General features: G+C 44.1%; 1 protein-coding gene and 2 non-coding genes across 3 annotated transcripts; all 3 read right to left on the bottom strand.

The window, feature by feature from the left end:
* Window positions 1-659: 659 nt before the first annotated feature.
* DKC1 (dyskerin pseudouridine synthase 1) lies at window positions 660-15,606 on the bottom strand. The gene is made up of 15 exons (XM_027838934.1): window positions 15,498-15,606; window positions 14,453-14,520; window positions 13,902-13,988; window positions 12,867-12,958; window positions 11,080-11,264; window positions 10,786-10,850; window positions 9,538-9,664; window positions 9,158-9,288; window positions 8,393-8,536; window positions 6,600-6,720; window positions 5,341-5,459; window positions 3,611-3,714; window positions 3,042-3,108; window positions 1,965-2,321; window positions 660-1,682 (listed from the first exon to the last, which is right to left on the bottom strand). Exons 1-15 carry the CDS (start codon window positions 15,511-15,513, stop codon window positions 1,614-1,616), a joined length of 1,752 nt encoding a protein of 583 aa, XP_027694735.1. The 5' UTR covers window positions 15,514-15,606; the 3' UTR covers window positions 660-1,613.
* Window positions 3,201-3,332, bottom strand: LOC114025540. Its single transcript, XR_003567045.1, has one exon. It is a non-coding gene; the product is annotated as a small nucleolar RNA SNORA56 (small nucleolar RNA).
* Window positions 8,918-9,046, bottom strand: LOC114025539. Its single transcript, XR_003567044.1, has one exon. It is a non-coding gene; the product is annotated as a small nucleolar RNA SNORA36 family (small nucleolar RNA).
* Window positions 15,607-16,348: the final 742 nt, after the last annotated feature.

Here is a 16,348-nt window from a genome sequence, read left to right as displayed (position 1 = left end):
TAGGACTCACTTCCTCTATTAGAAGGGTGTGCCTGTGCCACAGGATTGAGAATGTGCCAACATAGCAGTTTATGCCAGTAATGACCTTTGATCATTAGATCAAAGTTTTATTCTCACTTTATATTTGAAGAAACTGAAGCCCAGAAGTTGACTTGTTTGAAATCATGACTACAAACCATATTTCCTACTGGATCCCAACACAAACACCTAATTCCTGCCTATTTAACATCACAGATTTCAGCTGAGCAGGCATCATTCCCTCCCTCTGGAGCAGATGGGGCTTCTCTTCAGCATACTCACATCTTCCCTGAACTTCACTAGTCCAACCCATTCTGCTCATGGGATTTCAGTTAGAAATCCACCCCCCCCCTTAAGGGAGGAAAGAGGAAGCAGGGAGCTTGAAGCCCACATTCCCTGTTATGTTGCCCTCTTTTTGTTACTTTTGCAAGATTCTGCCCATCTTGAGTCATCTTTCTTCCTCAATATCCAGCATTGATATTGTGCTTTCCTAAGGAATATATGACCTCACAACACCTTCAACTTTTGTCAAAGAAGCTAGTTCCTCAAAAGACCCTGGTCAAGCTAGAACTTAGCCAGGTCTCCTGCTTCCTCCCTAATGCTTGGCCTGGGATTAAGAAAAAAAAAAAAGGCAAGAATCCTTAAAAACTATTTCTTATGTTTTATTATTTTTAATAAAAAGTAAATAAAAATTACAACTTTTTCTCCTCCCCTACCTAAGACAGCCACCCACCCTCTCCCCAAACTAGTTGGGGGGAGGGAGGGAGATGGGTACAGAATCACTGTGTATTTTATCATATACATATGTATATGGTAAGAATGGTTCCAAATCCATTGCAAATACCCATCTCCAACATCTGGGGTCTAAGGTGGCTCAGAAGATTTGGAACAGGAGGAGCAAACTTTTCCAAGAACCCTTTTCCCCCGAAGGCTCACCAATATACTGTATTGAGTACTTAGTACAATATACTGCATACTGTATTGAGGGAAGAAGTGAATTCCAGCCAGGAGGTGGGTTTGGAGAGAGGAAAAAGTGACTTAGTTCAGGAAGTCTGAGGAAAAGAAGCTGCTTTAGGGCCTCTTTAGACATTAAGTTTTTTGCACGACCACAACCTGCACTACAGCTAACCCCCACTAAGCAATGGAGGCTGCTGTCCTGTGCATACATGACAATGTTTTATGACAAAGGAAAACAAGGAAAAAAGACCATTTCAACACCCTCATTTCATGATGTAAAATAGATAAAACACCAGCAAATTAAAAAGAACAGCTGCAGATAGCTACTAGGTGGTATATGTGGGTAGCATGGCCACCCGCTGCTCTAAATGTAAGCTATAGTACGGAATCTGCTACTCTGTCGGGCAGTTTTGCATATATTTCTCACCCATGCCCTTGCAAATATCCTTAAAACAGGACAAGATGGGATTACCCCATTCCCACACCACAGAAGCCCACAGTATATTCCCAGTAGCAGGGTCAATGGCATGCCACTGCTCACTCCTCCTTCGGGTGCATTGTCATTTCCCAAACTGCTGTGGAGAGTTGGTTTTATTCTTGGTTAAGGCTTCCATCATCTCCCCCAAGCTGGACACTCACTACTCAGAATCCTCTGCCATTAGTCTGGCTTTCTTCTTTTTCTTCTTCTTCTTGGTGCTCTCCGTGCCCTAAAGGGAGATCAAGAAAGTTTAGCTGGTTACACAATGTGCACTCTGCCACTCTCAAAGGTAATGCCTACTCCCTGGAACACTGTGCTCTTCAGCACTGATGTGATGAGCAACAGTTTCAGTGTATAACTCGGCCAAAGAGCCTCCCAACAGCAATCAGGTTGGACTCAAGTGCCAGGCACATTTGAGTCTTCCCAATGCAACATTATTTCCTTTCAAAAACCATGAGATTTCCCTTTAAAAAGGACAACCAAATAAACCTCACTTATCTGGAATACATACCGAATCCTTTGATTTGCTTGTGCTCTCTACCACAACTTTAGCCTTTTTCTCTTTTTTGTTTTTCTTTTTCTTCTCTTTTTTGCTGACTTCCAGTTGAGGAGCTTCACCTCCTTCTTCATCACCATCATCTTCCTCAACAGCCTCTTCCTCTTCAACACCTTCTCTATCACTATCTATTCCCATTGCTTCCTCCTCTTCCTCCATTTTACCAATTGCCTCTTCCTCACTGGCTTCTTCCTCCTCACTACTTTCTTCATCTTCTTCACCATTCTCATCGTTGTAATCCCCATAATCACTATAATCACTGTACTCAGCGTTATCATCGTCTTCTTCTTCACTCTCCCCCTCTCGTTTCCGCTATATCAAAAGCAAGCAAATCTAAAATTAAACTCAACCTTACAAGGATTAGGAAGAACAATCAAGTCGAAGAGAATGGACCAAAAGAAATCCTCCTTAACAAAAAATAAATGGAGTTAGGAAACACCTGTACAGTCCTTTATACTTATGGCATTTTCTTGATCTTCTTATCAAGCTATGAGGGAAGTGATTAAATGGTTAGAACCAAGGACTCTTAACTCCTAGTCAGAGGTGATCGGCCAGTAGGCTGCCTGTCCACCATTAACTTCTATCCTCCCCATTACCAGTCATCCTTCAAATTCTCATTCCTCAGCAATTCTCTATTTGAGGGATAGCCCTTATTCAGGTAACAAGAGCATTTCCTGAAATGCTGAGATCCTGATTTCCTATTTTTCACACAAGTCAAAAATACCACTTAACCTAAAAATAGTCTAACCATTTGCCTATCTCATATTGACATTTTCCTGAATATGTTAGACATGCAAAGCCTTCCTTAGGTTGGCTGCTCTCTTGTTTAGGCTCCTTTTAACACTGGACTTTTACTCTGTGAATGACTCCTTCGTAATATTAACGCCACCAGCTGATCCAACTCTTTCGTATTTTGAGCCTGCTTTCTTGTTAACCTGATAAGCCCCACCCCATTGCTAGTGCTTACAGCCTGGTGCTTCCCAAGTGTGCCCACAAGAGGTTTAAATGAACAGCTAAGAACAGTTCAGTCACCTTCCTTGTCTTTACTGTCTTCATGGGTTCAACTGGGACTGCAACTGGTTCTTTCTTCACAGATGCACTGAAAGAAAGGAGGTAGTGTCTTTGAAGCCAAATTCCCTGGTACTTGTCCTTTCCCCCCTTCGGTAGTACCTGAAGTCCTTGAGTACCTAGTGATGTTTGGTAAGACTGAAACCACCATCAACACACTGTGATGCTGGACAGAAACAGCTCACCATTTAATTTTGCAGACTGACTCCCTCTAAAGTCACAAGAGGGAGACTAGAAAGGGATAACTGTCTGCTTTATGGGTAACTCAAAACAAACACTAAATGGCTGTTTCCCCACATTGTCCCTCAATCAACGTGCCAAGTAAGAGAACCCACAGTACCAGGTAGTGTCTCTGAGCCGAGTCAAAGGCAACTTTACCCAAGTTAGGCAGCTTCATTGGCCCATTTCTATTTGCAGCCCCCAATTTATGATTTAGCCTACTAGTCATCAAAGTTCCCTCAACCAGTGGAGATAATGCCTGAGACTAAGTTGGTACATACTGCCACCCATATTAGCCAAAGGCTGCTAATCACCTATAGTCAACATAGTCATCCTTCCAAGCTGTAGGCGTGCTGTCATTGGGCTTTCCGTGCTTATCCAGAAGACCTTGCTTGATCATCATCTTCTTTTGACTTGCCTCATGAAGAAACAGAAAGTTAATTTTCACAATTATTTTATTAAAGGAGGAAACAAGCCTAACAGTTACAAGTGATTCTGGACTGCTTTAATGTAGCCAATGTTAAGTGAATTTTAAAAATCAGAACTAACAGAGGCCATCTTCTTTGAGTCTCAGAGCAATAGTAAGCAGGGTAGGCGATAGCTAGAAAATAGGCTGAGAGGTTGTAACCTGTCCAAAGTCAAAGCTAATGACAGACCTCCTGGTACAAAGCACTTTCTTCTACACCCTCCTGTCTCTTGAAAGAAAAGTGGGACAGCCAGAGAGAATGCTCAAAGTCAAGAGACGAGGGTCTAGTTTGTGAAACAGTCAGGATGCCAGTGTCAGTGGATCAAGGTGTAAAAAGACTGGACAGGTAGGAGGGGGCTAGGTTATGAAGGGCTTTGAATGGCAAGCAGAGCTTTTTGTATTTGATCCTGGAGGCAAAAAGGAGCCATCGGAGTTTATTGAGTGGTGGAGTGACAAGATCAGACCTGCACTTTAGGAAAATCACTTAAGTAATTGAATGGAGTGGGGAGCAACTTAAGTCAGGCAGATTACCCCTCCCCTCCCCCCAAGCTATTGCAGTGGTCCAGGAATGAGGAAATGAGGCCTGCACCAGGTTCAGAAGGATGAGGATTGAGAAAAAGATGGATTGAATCTAGCAATTAAGAGATCATTGGTAACTTTGGAGAAAGTGGGTTTGGGTAGAATGACGACATGGTTGGAAGCTGGATAGTAAGGGGTTAAGAAGACAGATGAGAGGAAGTGGAGGCACCTGTTGTAGACCACCTTTTTCAAGGAGTTACAGGCAGATAGTTAGCAAGATGGAAAGTGTAGGTTTTGTAGAGATGGGGTAAGATGTGAGCCTGTTTGTAGGCAGTACAGAAGGAGCCAGGGAGAGACTGAAGATGTGTGATTCTGAATGGCAGCAGTAACTTTTCTCCAGTATTTAGGCAATTGCCAGCAGACCTGGCTAAACACAATCAGAATCTGAAAATACATTAAGCCAATGTCAAATTCATTCTGAGCCATTAGTAAGTAGTCACTGCCAAGAAAAAAGAAACACCTCAAAGCAAATACAAATGAAAACCACAAGTTGCCAAAGTTAAATTGGCACAATGTTGCATTTACATACACATAAAGCTAATGTAACAAAGGATTCTCGCCCTCGTGCTGTCAGATTCTGGCAACACAGTAACCAATGTAGCCAACGCTGTCACTCTTTCCCTTCAATAAGGGAACAACTGTGGACCCAGCCAAGTTCCTTACAGCTCCTTCAATTGGCTCAGCAGATATCAAACAGCAACTGTCCTTCATCCAGTCCTAACCCCCGCCTCAAAGCAACAGATCCCATAAAAAAAAAAAAGAGCCAAGAGAAGCCCAAGATAAAGTCTACAAAAGTCGTGGTCATTAGGCAGAGCTTTCAGGGAGTCTGCACCACTGCATGTTCATTACAATGGTCAGAACTTATCCCTGTAATGCTTTCCCAAAGAAATAATATTCTTTTCAAATCTTGCCATCAAAGGAGTAATATAGCTGTCAGTCTCCCATAATAATGAAGGACAGAAAAGAATGACACTTAAGCCACTGTCAGATTCAACTCACCTTTGGGCCCAAACCCCATTTCCGAGGGTAAGTGTCTCTCTCCATGATCACTCTCTTAATCTTGGCTACTATACCATGGTCACAGGTAGAAATCACTGCTGTAGTCATCAAGGCAATAGCTGCACAAAGTGGAAATAAATAAGAGAATGAGAAGGAAATGGGAACACCCACTAGATCTATTCACTCCAAAGGTCAACACAGAAAAATAAAACTTCCTTATCATTTCCTTCATCACTTTCTTAGGCCTGGACAATCAAAATGATAAATCAAGCCATATCTGCAGTTTGCCTATTTCTGAGGTTAGATAGCCCTGCAGGGGACACACTCAGAGGCAAACCCCCTGTTGATGGCACTCAGTTTATATTCAAATGATCACAAATGTGGACACTGTCAAGTAAGCCCAACATCACCAGCACCTCAATTGTAACGGGTTTGACAGAAAGCATTTCCTGAAGCTCTGCCAAAGTCCATCACTACATTTGATGTTCACTATGAAAACTAGCTTGAAGATGGTAGTATGTGATCAGATTTCCATCTTTCATCTGTAGTTGAAACCTACCTACCTACCTACATACACACACATACACACACACAGTACAACATAGTAAGATGAGGAGGAGCACGGTGGCTACACAGCACAGAATAGAAACCACAACAGAACTCATGAGGTATAGGAATGCCAGTGCAACACTCAGGGAATGAGTAAATGTAATCATATTTCACATACAGGGCAAACCCATTTTTTCCAAGAGCAGTAAGGATGACAATACCCACTGAATTGTTATCTCTGGCTACAAAGAAATCTCTACAAAAACCACTCTATTAACCATTCAATAACCTGTCATGTTGGACAGATACTTTTTCTTGCACCAGTCTTAGCAAAGGAGTTAAGACTGCAGAGACTTCACTGGTCTAGTGTTTTGACAAAGATTTATTTCTTATCCTTCAACTTTCCCCAAATCACTGTTACTGAAAACAGTGCTAAGAGTTGGAAAGAGGAAGTTGCCAGGTGCTCTGCTCTTCAGTGGGTAAAGGGAGCCTCACCAGAAGAATAAGTAGGAAGGAAGGCAAAATAACTCACTGAAAGTGCTACAAGCTTCCAATCTTTTCTTCCCTTCTACTAGACTCCACCAACATAAAGGGAATGTTCACTGTTAACTGAAATCCGGTTGAGTCGAGTCGGAAATGGTTTTTAGCTAGCTTTTGCCCAGTTTCCTTGGGACTGCTGAACTTAGTGCCAAAGTTCCTCCATCTCTTACCCACACAAATGGCTTCCCCTTTGGTAGTGATGACTACAACCTCCTGATTGACTTCAATGCCATCCTCATACCGAAGAACCCCAGGAAGCATGATCTTTGCTCCATAACAGATGGCATTAACCTGTAGAAAGGAATCAGGATAAAATGTTAATTGTTTCCTTAGTGGGTTTTTTTCCCCCTTCTTGATCAGATTTCCCAGAGGCAACTCTCCATACCAATGCATATCAACAAATGTTCTGCAACTTCTAGTCTTATGAATTTCCCAAGGCATGATCAGCCAGTCAGTATGTGTCAAAAGATGGACTCAAATTCAAGTTTTCTTGGCTCCAAGGCCAGCTCACCTTCTTTCTTGAGTGGACAGTGAAAATCTCTCTCTCTGTTGGAGTTGGAGAACTATGCAGCATCTATAGTAATTTATGATCATTTGCTTTTGCACTAAAACTACATCTATGCAGCCAATCAAGTTGTGTCATATGTAAAGAGCCCTGGGTTGGCCACCTGAAGATCCAATCTTCAACTGTGCCATGGCTGCCTCCTTTTGGAGTCAGGATTAGGGTTGGAGTTGAAGGGTAGCAGTAACTTCCTCAAAGATCAGGTTAGACCAGATGCCTCCCAACTCTCTATGGCCTGAAGATGTCTAGCCTACTTAGCCCCTAGGGTTCTAAATGGCCTTTTATCTTTAGACCTGGACTTTCCTGGTTTTCTTCCTACTCCCAACTCCCAATCCCTCCCACACAGCTTTCCTCCAAAGTCTGAATCAGTTTTCTGTGCCCCCCATCACCCATCCCCCCCAAACACACACAATTTCTCTCTAGCCCTCTACCTTGTGGCCCCATTGCTTCTATAACTTCAACAACTTTCTAACTGGTCTCCTAGACTTGCTTTAAAAGCAGCCACATGACCTTGAGACTATAAAATCTCTAGTTCAGACTCGTCTTCCAAGCTCTCTTCCAACACAACTACTTTGATCATGCTAAGTTTTAAGCTTCTCTGCTTCCAGGGCCTTCTAATTGAGAAGTTGTGACCAAGGTAGGTGAAGCAGCCAAGCATGGCACCATATAAGGATAAATGAATAAGCCCCTAAAGTGTACAGCAACACTTCCCTCTCCCCCAACACTGGAAGGTTCCAAATGGAGACTAGGTGGCCACTCAGCAGTGATGTCATAGAAGGTTTTTTCCACAAGAGGCAGTGTGGTACAGTGGATAGAGAAGCTGCCCTCAAACTCCAGAAGAGCTGAGTTTAAAGCCTACCTCAGCTAGGTGATCCTCACTAAGTTCAGTGCTCTAGGCAACTTTCTCAAATCAAAGTTGGATGCTGCTGGATGGTAAAGAGTTTCATCACCCAGTGAAATCACAGGTCCAGGTCCTGCTGCTTCAATTATGATATGAACTGAAGCAGATTCTGGCTGGGGGTGGGGAACCACAACAGTTCAAAGGGCAGATTCAGCTACCATAAGATCAGCCACTTGTCAGATAGGGGTCAGATGACAAGACAACCTCTGAAATGGAACATTCCCAAAGTTCTGACAAGCATAGAAGCTTAATCAGCCTCTACTAAAAGAAGGTTAGGGAGATGGAGAGGCTTGGTCAGGGTAATAGCTTTCTGTCCTTCTCTTTTTAAATTAGTTTCCATGCCTTTCTCCTTAACTAGCTATTGTTCTGTTTTGTTTTTCCCCTGCTCCACTGTGGGTGGTTTGTCTCACACCTCTATGGAGGCCCAGTACCCAGCAGCTCTAACCATAGACAAGTAACACTTTTTATAAACAGCCTGCTGGGGAAGAAGCAGAACATACCGCACTGTCCTTCATGACCAGCCGTTTGTGGGATGTCAACAGCTTCTCCAGAGGATAAATAACCCGACGAAGGTAACCCTCATCTTTGTAATTGTCATACTGCCACTGAGCATCCAACACATCATGCATGGTCACCATGTGATCCTGCAAGGAATAAGGTGATGATCAATAGGAGCTGTGCCTCACCCCCTGGTTCTGAACTGAATCCAGAAATTCTAGCTTGCCCACTTGTACCATAAGTATTTCATTCACCAAATGTAAAATAACCTTCACAAATGACAACTAAGTGTTGTCATCTCTCACACACCCACTAAATTCTTTGAGTAATATTTCAAAGACATTTCTTCCATTCTTGAGAACTTAAAAAAAAATACTTACCTATACACATTGCAAAACAGCACAAAATCCTCAGCCCAAGTAGCAAAGTATTCTAGGATATTCACTGAAACAAAAGTCCCAGCTGGACCCTGCCCCTGGACTATCACCATACAACTACACCAGGGAGAATGCCAGGGTACAGGAGAGCATTGTAGGCTGGGTAACAAAAAGGACAGAAGTTCTTTTCCATCCTCCTTTCCCCCTGCCGTTCTTAATGTTCCAAAGTTAATTAACAGAACAGGGGAGCTTCCCTGTGCTGAACTCAACACTTTGGATATTAAAAACCTATGCGTGTTTTAAGTGTCTTGGGGGGGATGGGTGTACATCGAACAGTCCTGTCTAAAATCTGGGAGAAATAAGATTTCTCTAGAACATCTCAAATCATACCTTCTCCCCCATAACACCAGAACGGATCCGGCGAAGCTCTTGCATCTGGCCTCCAACTCCAAGTAACAAACCAACATGGACACATAATGTTCGAATGTATGTTCCAGCCTCACAGCTTACCCAGAAAATACCTAATCCATACAGATGAGGAAAACACAGTTTTAAAAGTCCATAACCCAATGTGTTTGGCTTCCTTATCCTTCTTAGGTCATCTTTGCATCATATGCTAACACCTGTGCTTTTCCCATTATTTCCAATTGCAAATGACCAAGCAAGAGAATTTCAGGTAATAGATTCGAAGGAAGGATATGGCCCCTCTAATGCTGCTAATAATTAAAAAAAAAAAAAAAAAAACAAAACCACGGTGATATCTGATTTACCTAGTCTTTTTTCAGGGTCATATTCTAACATCTTGCTCTCATAGATAGTTCTGACTCGGAGTTGTCGCTTGACAGCAGCAATGAGAGGTGGTCGCTGGAATAGAGCGCCTGTCAAAGTTTCCAATGCCTTAAAAGAAAACACATTTTAAGCATAATACACACCACTAAGACAATACAGAAAATTCCTTTATATTTAAGGGGCAGGACCCAAGTGTTAAATCCCTGAATCCAAAAGGCTGATTACAATTTGCAGCATCCTTGAAAAAGGTTAAGTTCCTTTCTAAACTTGGGACAGTCCCACAAGAACCATACTTCACACAGGGATCAATGATCTCACACAGCCATTATTAAAAATCACCCACCTGGAGTATTTTTTCCCCTCCCTTCTCAAGCCAAGATATGCTCTTTAAGCACATTTCAAAGACTCAATTTTAGACTAGGAATTTAATGACAAGCTTTGTACATCTATTATATTGGGAGAGGAATAATTCCTACTTATTACAGATGCGGGGGGAGTATGGGGGCAAAGAAATACCAAGTCACTTGCATAGCAAGTTAAAAGCACCATACTTTCCCTTGAAAGAGTTCTACCTCACCTACACTACACATTCAAGGCTGTATGAGTTCAAATGTTTATTCATATAAATATCTTAAAGGTTTTTTTTTTAAACACTGTTTACCTATATGTCATTAAGAAAAACAAAGTCAAAAACTGACAGCCTTACAATAGTAATCAAATGTCCAATCAATCTTTGATACTACAATACAGCCACGTCCTGAGAAGAGCCCTACTGGCTCTACATCTCCAAGATAAGTTTAAAGCAATCCCCAGTAGCCTTTAGAAGAGCTTAAGGAGGCCAAAGAAGGCCAATTAGAAAAGCTGTGCACTGAGAGAGACAATGTAGCCACGTGCCCTGTCTGGTGAAAGTTAGAGACCCAGCTGCAACATATACAAATTATTCCCAAGTAACAGTGGAGAGATGGAGAAATGAAACAAAGTCTAAATTTTATTGACGTCGTTGCAGAAATAAAGCACCAATAACTGATTAGGCACTGGGCCAAATGGATACACTTGCCTTTGAGGAACCTGCACTTTACTGAAGGAAAAAGAATACAAAGTAACGCAGAGCTCAGGAGAGTTGCCAACAACCTCAGAGGAGCTGAATGCAGTTCAATTCTTACGATCAATAAAAGGGACTTGCCCTCAATATTTTCCAGTGACAGCAGTTAATACCCATGAAGCCTTACCCGGGAAAGCTGAACCTCACTTTCAATAGCATTGTGCAGTCGGATAACTCCCACATACTCTTTGCCTGAAAAGAGAAGGACAATGAGGTGAGGAGATGTGGGGGTAGATAACTCCTTTGGGCTGGGCCTGCCTGATGTGCCAAACACCTGAGCACCTCCTCTCCCACTTTTGCAAGGGACCTCGGTGTTTAAGGAAACACAACTCAAGTGGTAGTTCTGTAAGCTGTGCACCAAGCCTACAAGGTTAGAACAACCCTGACCTTATTGCATTGATTAGAAAGCCTCAAAACATACCTGCACTCTGCTGAGATTTGACCAATCGGGTAGCTCGTTCTATGCACACAATTAAACAGCCAGTCACCTTCGGATCCAAAGTACCACTGTGGCCCGTCTTCTCAACCCGGAGTATTCGCCGGATCCATGCAACTACCTCATGGGAAGAGGGATTGGAGGGTTTGTCAAGGTTAATGAAACCTGTCCTAGAATGAAAATTTTTTTATAATTAAGATATTAGTATACCACTTCTTTCCCCTTTTCCTAGTATGGCACAAAGCCCCCAAGATTACCACCCAAAAGGTCATCTTACCAAATTTAATTCTACCCACCCCAGTAGTTCACAAAACATCTTTAAATGATTTTAAATGCCTATGATTAAATGGCACCAAAGAGAACATTGATTTTAAAATAAATACAAACTAAGAATAAAATTGGTCTAAAATGTAATGAAAACTTAACAAGAAAGTGATTTGTTTACCATCAGTAATTCTTTGATAACTGGGAACAATGGATGGGATAGCTCACCTTGTAGGCTGATTCACATCAATTCTCATAATTCCCCTTTACTTACATAAGCCAGTATTTGGGGGGCTTTCAGCTCATCGAATTTTCGCTTTAAAAAATTGGAGTTTTGTTTCTAAATTCGCTGCATTGTTTGAAAATGCCTTTGTAATTTGCCCAAAAAAATCATGGAACTATTTTTAAAAATTTTGGTACCATAACAGCACAACAGGATGACTAGCTATCGTCATATTTTCGTTTCTTCTGTTTTGGTACTTGGACTAGGTTCGTGGAGGTTTGTTTCATCGTCAGTCGGTTATTAACACTTTTTGCTTTCTTGTCTCTTCAAACTTCCCGATTTTACCCAATTATCCTTAATGGTACAAAAAATGTATTTATAATAAAAAAAAAGAATAGAGATGGACAGATTATTTTACACACAGTGCCAAGAACAGACGACAATCAAGGAGATGCATTCAACGATTGATTCTAGACCAAGCAACAAGCTACATTTTCGGTCGCCCGATCGATTTCTGACCAATCTCTGCATTGGTAGAATGCACACATTGTGCATGACCAGCGCAGAATGCACACATTGTCGATTGGCTTGCTGTGGGTGCTTGTCTGCCATTGCTTTGGCGCTACAAGGAAAATCTCAGTATAACAAACTCCACTTGACCAAATTACTCGTAAGGAAACTTGTTTTGTCATTTGGAGAGCACTTTCCTAGGTGCTATGCGGTTGACTCCTACCACGAGTGCAAAGGGCTACGAACCCTAACATCAGAGAAGTGTGCATCCTCCCCCTGCCCCTCCCCCTCCCTGGCCTTGTTGTGTTAGGGTGTTGTATACTGGTGAACAGGTGTGTTTGGCAATGTTTCAGGTGCACAGAGATGAGAATCACCACAGGGTAATTGCTGCTCAGTGGGAAGCACAAGAGTTGTGAAGCTCACTGCACACAGCTCCCCTCTCTCCCTCTCTTCCTGAAGTAATAACAGCATATAAACAGGTACATTTACTGAGCAACTGATCCCCAATCAGGGACTGGAGAAACAATGTCGTACCTGCTGTTTAAGCAGAATTACCTGCCACCATATTAATTCAGGTGTCATGCCACAGGCAGTCTGCATGGACATACTTCTGTTATACAGAATCTTGTCACAAAACCATCCCCCCCAAACAGGAAGGATGATATTGCTTCAAATATGTTACTTATTTTAACGGTTTTAATAGAAGATCAAGGATAGTGTGTTGAAGGTTTGAACTGAAGGGTAATGAAAAGTCACTATTGACAAAATGGCTTACCTGATATAGTCTGTAATTTCTCTCTTGAGAGGGTTAGATCCAGAAGGGAGGGGAGTATAGTGGGTTGTCCTTACATTTAGTTTATCAAAGTTCTAAAAAGCGATGACAGGATACAAATCAAACTCAATTAAGAAGTAAATTCTCAATTTTTTGATTGACCCTTTTCTAGACCCAATAAGACCAAATGGTTCCACACATGAAAATCCAATGAATAAACAAAGCCACCAAAGTCTAAACCAGGAAGTGACAACCAAAATCATTTTTCTGAGCTATCACATTGCAGATATCAGCTGCTGCGGACTTCTCGAATGGACTTGATTTGGTTTGAGAACTTTATATTTCTGCTTGTGCACTGTGGTAGCTATCAAATATTCAGGTTTCAAAATTCTAACATTCTTACCTACAGTATTGATTTCCAACCTTAGTTGGCATCGTTTTGAAATTTAAAATAATGTACCAGAGAATTTAAATGAAATGCTTTAAATAACTGATACAACTTGTGCTATTTGATTCTGATGGGGGGAGGAGGGGGAGAAGAGAGAAGGAAGGGTGACTGTACATTGTCAAAATTATGCTGCCCTCCACAGAGAATGCAGATATGGGTATTGCCTCTTTGGGCAGGCTTTATGAACAAATCAGCACAAGGAACATATCTTTCTTTAGCTAATAGATGAGAAGTTTTATAGTACAAAGAAAAATTCAATTCCCCTTTAGACAATACAAAGTGCCTTCTCGAGTTTTTGTTTAAAAAAACAAAACAAAAAAAAAACCCCAAAACAAAGCCAGTCTAGTTTTATAGAAGATATGAAAAAGTGGCAACAGACATAAAAAGTATCTAGTATTAAACAGGACTTTTTTCATAAAATGCATAAACCACATTTGTCTTACACTAGAATTTACAGGTATACAAAAGGAACCCAGTTTACAAAATTAACTGAAGTTTAGACTGTGCACAAGACTGATTCGATAAGTTAAAACACAACCAATATAAAATCACAAGTCAATCATTTGATGTATAACATTTACATTCCTTACCTTTAGCAGTAAGGGCCACTGAGATGTGTCCAATTGAATTACTTTAGATTCAGGTTTGATAAAGAATTCCCCTTCATGTTGTAGATCCTAAAGTGGGATAGAAAAGACCAATAATTACCCCTATTTCACTTTTATGATTACATAAATTTCGTCTACATGCAGATGGGACAGAAAATACTAAGCCTAACAACTGGTCCTAAAACTCTTTTGATGGCTGTGGCTCCCAAAAAAAAATGGTACATAGAACCAAGCCCGAACAAAAAGAAAAAAATGAAAAGTGCTGGCCAGGTGTGTACCAGTACTCCAGAGAAAAGAGGGAAAGGATTGCCGAGTGACTCTGAGGAGGGCCATTGGGTTTGCAAAACAGTATTTTGTGAATGCTGTCTTGAGAGTGGGCCTGAGGAATGACTACTAGAATCCAAATCTGGTGCTACTAGTTCAAGGAGCACACCATCCTGTTATTTATTTTCTAAACACGGCAAAATTCTAAAGTTAACAAGAATAAATGGCAAATTACAATTACTGGCAAGGAAAAAGCATTTTCTACTTACAGCTACATCATCTTCTCCTAATACTTTGCGCTCCTTTTTTTTCTTGTGCTTCTTTGACACAATGACAACTTTAAAAGAAAAAGGAAAAAAAACGACAGTGAACTTGAGGCATTGAGAGGGCACAGGCCCATGCAGCGAGACGTTGGGCTCTTCTAAGCCGAGAGATCGGGCTTCTTCCCAAGAACGCCCGTTAAAGTACTCACTGGGGTTTGGCCTGCCCGCACATGGTGCCTTCCCCTCGGGGCCACCACGTGGCTGCAGTCGCCCGGTACCATAGCGCTCTGACAGGGAAGCCCGAGCAGTAGCACGGGCTGCAGCCGCACCACCAGCAGCCCTACTGGGGCACACGGGGCGACCCGCTGCTAAAGGGCAGCTTCCAGGGGTGCCCAGGCCATCCTGTCCGTCCCCTGAGCTCACAGCCTGCCCCACCGGGCCTTCTCCCCCCCCCCCCCCCCCCCCCCCCCCCCCCGCCCGCCCCCCCCGGGCCTCCCCCCCCCCCCCCCACCTCCCGCCCCGATCGGCCAGCTCCGCCGGGCCCCTGCGGTCGGCCTGCCTGCCCCTCTGGAGCCCAGGCCCGCCTGCCTCCCCTGCCCCGGGGCCCGAACGCGCCAGCCGCCGCCTCCTCTCTATCAAAGAGAGTCTAAGTAACAATATGTAAGCCAGGCAGCCGCAGCCGCCTCCCTATGGCTCGAGCCGAGTCGGGCTGCCAAGCGCTGCGCTTCAGGCGCCGTCCGTCAGCATCCAAGGTTCGTGAGGCCTAGGACGAGCGAGCGGCTCCAGACAGCTGGGGGCCAAGCCGAATCGCACCACGTCGGAGCTGCTAGTGCCCGGGCGGTGGCCCCGGGCCCTCCTCAAGCGCGCGGCGCGGCCTCACTCGGCCGCACGCCAAGCTCAGGCCCTGCCCCGGCCAATGGCACTCCGCCTGAGCTCCCCCCACGCGCCGGGCCCTACGTGACCCGCTCCCGCACGGACGCCAACGACGTCCGGGTCCAGGAGGCCTCAACGGCCCCTCCCGCCCCGAAACGGCGCGGGGACCCTTTCTTACCGTCGCCGTCCGCCATGTTGGTGGCCACAACTAGGGGCTTCCAGCCCGCGTGCTCTAGCCCGGCGCTGAGGGGAACGACTAAAGGCAGCCCGCTTCCGTCCCGTGAGGCAGTGCGGGCCAAGAACCGGCCCCCTTTAGCGTCAGGCTGACGCGTGACGTTTCAGGGCCCGCGCCAGCAGACCAAAGGCTGAAGGCGGTGCCCCTGACCAGCACTCGCGTGCCTGATTGGCCACCAGAGCGGAGGGCACAGGGCGCGCTCCCGGGAGAGCGATGGGCGGCTAGGAGCTGGCTGCGCTCGCTCTGGCTCTGACGCAGTCGCCACCGCTGCCCCCAAGCCCCGCCGGGTCGGCCAGTGTGACCCTGGCCTAGTCACATCACGTCTCTGTGCCTCAGTTTCCTCAGGTATAAAATGACAGGTCTCACCGCTTGGCTCTCGTTCTTATGAGCTTGCCTAGTAAGCTGATCCGATATCCAGAAGGCCTGGCGTCCGGCCCTGTCCCCTGCCAGCCTCTGGCTCCAGACTTCCAGGCTGGGCGACCAGCCCCGTGTGACAGCCTTTCCCCTCCCCTCCCCTCCCTTCCCTGGCCACTGTCAGGGACCCCGCGGACCCGACAGATGCTGCTGATCTGCATTGGGAGGGGATGTTTCCTCCGGGGGAGTGATGGAATCAGAGCTCCAACCCACTCCTCACCCCAATTTAGTTGCCATTAGCCTTTTTTTAGGCTCCTACTATATGCTTGTGCTAGGAATATAAAGGCAAAAAATGAAACCTTTCTTATCGTCAAGGAGTTTAGATTCTCCCAAATTCCAAAAGGAAACAAATGACTAAATACAAAATAATTGGAGGGGGA

The sequence above is a fragment of the Vombatus ursinus genome, unplaced genomic scaffold (genome assembly GCF_900497805.2).
Source record: "Vombatus ursinus unplaced genomic scaffold, bare-nosed wombat genome assembly UNPS02014831.1, whole genome shotgun sequence".
In the NCBI taxonomy this organism is placed as follows: domain Eukaryota; kingdom Metazoa; phylum Chordata; class Mammalia; order Diprotodontia; family Vombatidae; genus Vombatus; species Vombatus ursinus.
The sequence above is the reverse complement of the archived record's forward strand: the minus strand, read 5'-3'. Positions and strand labels throughout refer to the sequence as shown.

What these genes read in the sequence shown, in the direction of transcription:
- DKC1 (XM_027838934.1), bottom strand. An exon ending in AGTGGCCCTTACTGCTAAAG is followed by an intron (nt 12,959 to 13,901) that starts GTAAGGAATGTA and finishes ATCGCTTTTTAG; the next exon opens with AACTTTGATAAACTAAATGT. An exon ending in TGACCCTGAAAAAAGACTAG is followed by an intron (nt 9,289 to 9,537) that starts GTAAATCAGATA and finishes TGTATGGATTAG; the next exon opens with GTATTTTCTGGGTAAGCTGT.